At 31.6% G+C, this 7,641-nt stretch overlaps 1 protein-coding gene across 1 annotated transcript; it reads right to left on the bottom strand.

The window, feature by feature from the left end:
* Positions 1-2,182: 2,182 nt before the first annotated feature.
* On the bottom strand, positions 2,183-4,105 carry LOC132720484 (caprin-2-like). Its single transcript, XM_060704636.1, has 2 exons — positions 3,751-4,105; positions 2,183-2,601 (listed from the first exon to the last, which is right to left on the bottom strand). The coding sequence occupies exons 1-2, from the start codon at positions 3,959-3,961 to the stop codon at positions 2,183-2,185; spliced, it is 630 nt and encodes a 209-aa protein (XP_060560619.1). The 5' UTR covers positions 3,962-4,105.
* Positions 4,106-7,641: the final 3,536 nt, after the last annotated feature.

Consider the following 7,641-nt stretch of genomic DNA (forward strand, 5'->3'; position numbering starts at 1 on the left):
AACAAAATTATTTGAATACATTACCGGTAATTTGCGAAATGTGAAAGAATCACACAATATTATAAATCTTCGACCAATCGAGAAATATTTTTTTCTTCCCTGACATGGTTTGAAAATTATTGCGCCTGTCATTTGACAATCCTTATGCAGTGATCTCCCCTTCTTTTTTCGGCGTTAGTGTACTTATAAAGGGAAGTAACCGCTTCGAGGAGTTCGTGACGGACAACTTGCAGAATTTGCGAACAAGCATATCAGGGTCTTAAATTTCGCTACCATTATTTGTTTGGTCTGACGACCCAAACAAATAAAAAACTGGAACAAGTAACAAGACATTACGAGTAGTTGTATAGGAAATGTAGAGAGTCAATTTCTGCTATTTTTTCAAAGATATTTCAAATTTCAAGATAATAATTTAAAATTGTTACTAATATCACTCTCAAGCTAGACTGCTGCATACACTTATTATAGCCGTTGACTAAGAACAAGCTGAACGCCAGTGCTCAATTTGACCAAGCCATGCATAAAGAGACTTCACTAAGGTTTATTTACATGACTGGAAAAAATATATTTTGAAGATAAATGTTCCATTTGTTGTAGGTCTGGACTAATAACTAGGATCATTTTCTCTCATCGTTTTTTAGTATAATAGTCTATATTGCAAAAAACGACCTAAAATGGAAAAATGTTGCAAGGTTTTCGCTCAAATCGGACAAAGAATAGTACAAAATACGATTTTCAGTTTATTCCGAGCAAAATTCTTACTAATCTTTTGTATATTTTTCTGTTTTAAGTGTCAAAGCTGATGTATGTCAGAAATTCAAATGTTATGTTTTCATGCCTTTGGACCTCAGTAGAGTTCCGTTTAGTATAGAAAAAACAGGCTTACTTCACGTTGACTCACTTATATAATCGTTTATATTCAGCAGTAGTTACGGCATTGAGATACGGGAGTCAAACCTTTACGGTATCAATTTTTCTTTAAAAGACAATACAAAAAGGATTTAAAAGCTTGTCACCGCTCCCACATAATTTTATGGACAATGTGTTAGCATTTCACATGTAACCGGTGACATAATCAGTACTTGTTTAGGGAAGAGTGACATGTTTAATGTAAGTAGTTCAGTCATGTTAATTATTTAATCAGATTATCAGACATATTTGATTTTGAGCACAGCACCTCACCAGTAATCAGAAAACGTCTGGTTCAAAAATAATGTTTAATGTTAGACTGATACTTGGACATGATACCAAAAGAACGCATATTGGATGAAGATATTTTACGAACCAGGTCGAATCATGTACCAAATATTTGCCATAAATGAATGACACCAAAATGCATAGCAGTATTGTACTTCAAACGTCGAACGTTGCGTCACTTCCACAATAAGACGAATCCTTTCATACACCATCAAAAATGTTTTTATATACACCCAGTTTATTGAATGATGCAAAGCATCTCTGTGCTATCTTCTAAGTTTTTATTTCTATTCTTATGTCTTAGTGTAAATAAAATAGATAAATGAAATAAATAAGCAATAAACATTACAATAATTTACACGTTTATTGAAAATCATATAACATGTTATCCTCGTTAACCCATTAAATTTGTACTCGTTACATATTCATTTCATTCATGATATATATAGCACCATGAATTTATACATGAATAAAGGTTTAGCATTAGTATAAATTTCTGTCACGTCAATGTATATAATTATAAAGGACTAAAATGTTTTAAGGTATTTTAAAACACGAACAACAAATAGAACAGATACAAAGATTTGTAAAATGAAAGCATTAACCCCTTACACTATTGTTAACAAAAAATATGTATAAGAACGGTTAATTCAATATTCAGTTAGAAGTAGTTGTCACTGCTGTGTTGATTTTGTAATTTTGTGTTCAGACAGGTTTACATGTATTTATATATGCAGAAGAATAGTCATTTATTTTATATACACAAACGAATATCTGAAAAGTATATGTTTATATGTTGTACACACACATTATCATAATTATTTAACACTTGCAATCAAAGTTTGATATTATGTATTTACATTGTACTTAACAAATAATTCATATTAATATTACTACTGTAGCAAAATAAAAACTGAAGGTTTATTTATACCAGGTTTTATTTATAAGATGCAGATAGCTTTTACAAGGAGTACATTTGATGGTATCAATTACCATGTATCAAAGTTCCAGAGAATGTGCTCCATCTGCTTGAATCATAATGAACCATATGTGTTGAGAAACTGACTAACACTTTAACCCCGACGGTCTGGCCAACAATCAAGACTTCTAACAAGGCAGCTGACTGACGTGCAGCATTGTTTTCATTACGGAGAACTACCGGCTGAGTTGTTTGATCGTCCACTGTGATATCGATGTAAAGGCTTTGGCGGCTACTAACACAGAATATAACAGTAAATAAGTACGTTCCATTTACAGGAACAGTAAATTTACCAGTGCTAGAATCGAATGCGCTACCCTCGTTGAACATCGTGATTGGGAAAACTATATAGTCTCCTCTTGAAGCCGCCAATAAGTGGGAATTAAGCCGTGCTTTAAATGCAACTGTTGGTACTTTGGATTTGTCTGAAAAGAGAATATTTCTATATAAATTATAAATGAATCCAGTCCTGATCTACTATAATGTTCAACCAGTTTTCCTTGACATGTAGCGAACAACTTTACAATTCACATATTCATGTATTTTAGTACAATGTATATAAACATTTAACATGTTATTTTATAAAGACCAATTAAGCAATCTTGTAGCAAATTTACATTATAATTTATTATCATATGTCTATTTTGTCATAAGGGCTCTTTTGCCCTAGAATGAATCAAATTCATGAATAAAGAACAAAACTATGCCAAATAAAGCAAATTTTAATTATTATTTCAGTAATAATTGACAATAAAAGGCATATCAGAATAATTCGACATGGTTTAGTCATGTATTTTGTCCAAGTATGAATCAAATATGCAAGTACATAAGAAAGTAATTGCAATTTGAAGAAATCTCAATTAATTGACCTTGACGGCCAAAGTAAATTCAGTGTCAAAGTCAAATCAGAATTATTTAATGTGCCGCTTTTGCCTCAAGTATGAATCAAATCTGTAAATAAATAGCAAAGTTCTGACAATTTAAGAAAATTTCATTAAAAGGTCAAATAAAGGTAAAGGTCATTTTTGAATTATTCAACATACGGATTATGTCATATGGAATCGTTTGTTCAAGTATAAATCAAATCAATAAATAACTAATAAATTTATGGCAAAATGTAGCACAATTCATTAATTTGACATTAAGTGCCACTGTAAAATTAAGGTCAAGTTCAATTAATTTTTTTAATGTCTTGTTCCAAGGTAAGTTGTGCAAGGAAGACAATACATTCATTAGTTACGATAATAATTTCACATAGTCCTTTGGTCCATCAACACAGTATATAATATTCTTTTACGATCATGGTCAATTTTAAGCTTCAATTTCAATATAAATAACAAATATGCGAAATAAACATCAAAAGTATTGCAATTTTACACCTTTTACAAAATCTGTCGACAAATTCAAACATGTGCCTCGGCTTTCATGAAGGTGAGAACCAACATGTCTAGAATCGAAACAAGGTTCTCACTTTCAAATCGTGCATGTTATAAACGTGAAATATGATTTTTTAAACAGCTTAAATTATGTTGTGTTGTGGTATATAAGAGACTCAGTTAATTAACCACTTATACCTGCAATAACATCCACTGTTTTTCGCAATTCACCAACTCTGACAACAATGCTTTGCTCAAAAGAGTTTGCTTTTACTTTTAGACTCATCTCAAATTTATCCAAAGTTTTGTTCAATACGTCTAACACTGTTAGAACCTCATCTTTCATTTTTGTCGTACTTTCCTCCCTTTCAATTCCTTCCAATTTCAGTTTTTCCATTTGGTATTCCATTCTAACTAGTTTTTCCAAAATCCTCTCCTCAAAGTCATATTTAGAGCAGTGTTGTTCCTCTGCTTTAACCGTTAAAGAGAGTGATTAAAAACGCGTAAGAAAACATTTTCATGACGATCACTCTAATGATCCAGGATGCCGACCAGCAAGGAAATAAACCTAGCCTAGAGTTACAGAACTTTATAAAACTTTAACATATCAAATAAAAGGGTTGTTTCGAAAGCTCATACTTATATATACTGTGATTGTATTATGGTTTTGTTTATTATTATTATTTTACATTTATTACAAAGCGGTATCGTCGATTACTGTATAAAATAAGCTACATGTATTTAATTCTCGAAAAAATGTAAAAGTCATGCTTTAAAGTAAATCGAAAATAAAATAGAAAAAATGTCGACGCACTGCAATCTTATTTTATACTAGTAAGTTATACTAGTACGAGTATAACTTATTATATACTAGTAAATGTATTTAGTGCTCTCCAATTTTTTTAAGCCAATCACCGACGAGGATTTTTCAAATTTTCAGGTTTCAAATCTTAATAGAACAGATTTTATATAAACTGGACGTTTTATATTATAAAACGCAAGTGGGCGGAGCACTAAGCCGGTTAGAGTGCATATTGGATGTTCTTCGTAAATAAGAAAGCTACAGTCGCTTCGCAAGCACCGCTCCTTTTTAGCTTTCTTATTTACGAAGAACACCCAATATGCACTCTAACCTATACTAGGCAACACAAAATGACGCCTGGTATACAACAAAGCTTCCTTCTTCGGTTGTTTATAGTAAATCGCTCTGTAGCAACGGCCGAGCTAATGCATGTCGCCGAATTTCAGTGTCAACATTGGTACAGTGTTGACTTATTATATACATGGTAAAGCATTCTTATGTAATGAGGCAACATTGTACCTTCGTTGGCACTAGCTCGGAAAGAGCGACAGGGCGATTTACCGTATACCTACAAAAGAGATAGCTTTGCTGTAACAGGCGTGAATGCACGAGTCGATTATCAGTTCTCACGTGTATTCCAATGGAATCAGCAGTGTTGACAATATATATCTTGATATTGAAAAAGTAAAAGCAATGATCATTTCTTGATAATGGCTGTCATGTCCTTTAGTTTGGCCCGTTAGATCCGACACGAGGGTACCCGTCGATTCTGCCAACATGTCAGATTTTTTTTTCTTGGCATATTCTACTATATTTTAAACATTTTACCTCAATAAAACGTTTATTCATATACATTTATTGTATTTCATACGTTACTTTTTTTCTTACGGTTAATTCATAACGGCGAAATGACGTTATCCTAGACACTCATTCTAAAGACGCGACTGCATATGTCGTATGACTTTACAACGTCATATTTACATAAACTGTTGTTTTGTTTTTGCTATTTTATGAGTATGAAATACTTATCAACGCATCAGCATTGCCCTTAAGGTACTTCTTATAAAAAGACTGACATCTTAAGTTAAATTTCTATTTAATTGAAGGCAGGCTCCTAGGTAGCATTTTCGTTCTGGGAGTGGAGATGGGGCTAAATTCTATTTGGAGTGGAGGAGGATGGTCTGGTGGTCGTGCCCCCAGGACAAAAATCTACATATCAAATGGTGGCCTCTGGGGAATTCCCAGGTGAAGATTTTAGTAAAGTATAAATTAAGTACAACCTTCTAAATTTACCCCTTGCACTATTTCGTATGGGATTTTCACTAGACATTGATAAAATGATTACTGTACAAGGAACATTTCTTCAGCCGTTTGAAATTCTTATCGGCTTATATCTTACATTCATGCTTTTATTTCATATTAATATTTTAAAAATAAACCATATTTAGACACTTAATTACTGAGCATGAACTCTCTAATATACAGTGTGTGAGAATTCAGCGTGTGACAAATATTATGGATTGCCTTAGCCGTCAACTAAATGACTTTTGATCACTATTTCCACTGGGGTAATCACCCCCTTGTTACTGCCTTGCAATATAATCTTACCATAACTTTTGAACAACCCTTGCTTGTTCTTATCAGAGGGTGTTTCTCTATATACTGTTTTCAACCTATTAGTCAATTAATTATTTCACAATGTTTTGTTCTTATCATTAATTACTTAAATTAATTAGATAAGATATTATTACTAATTATCATATAATGTATTATCACTAACACAGTAAACGCCCGGACATTCCATTAAAGGTCAGTTGACAAACAACACCTGCTTCTTTTTTAACAAAAAAAAAATGCTGACACTAAAGAAGAGATTTATAGTTATTACACCGCTCGACGTTTTGGATATTTTATTGTCTTTGAAAAACAAGTAGAGTTTTTGTCATGACCCTCTCGTCGGCGCCGTCATAAGTTCACCTTTTTGTTAAGGTATAGTTCCTCAGAAACTTTCAAATCCACTTCTTGATACACTTGCACTATAAAAAAATATTTGATACCAAAGTCAGAAGGGCAGATAATCATCATAAATTAGGCCACTTTTTTACTACGGTGTTTTCGACCCGGTTTACATTTTTGTGAAGGTTCATTTCTGAAATGCTTTCACAGATATTCCTTTCAAACTAAGAATGCTTTGCCCACTTTCAAAATATGGAAATGAGAAAGGATCAAATTAGAACGGTAACTCAATTTTTTGCCTTAAAATGTTTCTGTTATCATATTCTGAAATATTCAAAGTTAAAAAAAAATATATTGGACAGTTTTAATTTTGTCTATGTATCTAGTTCAATATGATAACTCCCGAAAACTTCATGAATACAAAATAAATAAATAAATAAATGAATAAATAAATAAATTTGTAAATAAATAAATAATCATAATGATAATCATGCAAGAAAAGTTTGCAAAATATATATACATGTAATCATATTAACATATTTATTACAAACTGATCATAAAAAATAAAAGGAAAAATGTTGTTCCAATTATGTAAGAAAAGTGACATAAAATAATTATTTATGCGTACAAATTATCAAAATAGAATTAGAAATAACATGTTAAAATACCAAACAACATAAAAGACGTACTGGCGGATTCTCACTTTCAATAAACAGGTACATTGCATACCTACTCCGGGAATAGCTGCCCGTGAAGTAAGAGAACATTAAAAAAGTATATACTTGTTATTATATAAAATAAATTCACTTGATTTTTGTCAGTTTTACACCATTTTTAGCCAATATATTCATCTTTCTTAAATATTAATTGCAACAATCGATTGCAGGATTATTCCATATACAATAAAAACTCCCTAAATCGAAAATGCTCTGGACTATCATAAATTTCCGGTTTAGAAAGGATTTCGTATTGCGGATTTTTTTCTCTTTTGGCAATGAAATTTACTATACATTAGGTATTATTTATATAGCATGAAAGTGTAGTAAAACCATATCTTTTTGGATAATAAACATTATGCTTTTATTTTTTTTGATTATTTTTCATTGAACTGAGTATTTTCATTTCCAGCTGGTCTATCCGCAACAAGCTGTTGTACGTACTACCTGTTCACGGGTGTGAGTGTAGCCGATTAAAACGAAAATACAGTGTAGGATAACCGATATTTTTTGTACTTTCGATTTGAATGATTTGAGACTTGTTTGTTTATTATGATAACTGGGAAATTAAACTCTTACGACATGAGAATAGACTTTTATTATAACATTTCATAT

The sequence above is a fragment of the Ruditapes philippinarum genome, unplaced genomic scaffold (genome assembly GCF_026571515.1).
Source record: "Ruditapes philippinarum isolate M1 unplaced genomic scaffold, ASM2657151v2 ctg3408_1_1_1_1, whole genome shotgun sequence".
Taxonomy (NCBI): Eukaryota; Metazoa; Mollusca; class Bivalvia; order Venerida; family Veneridae; genus Ruditapes; species Ruditapes philippinarum.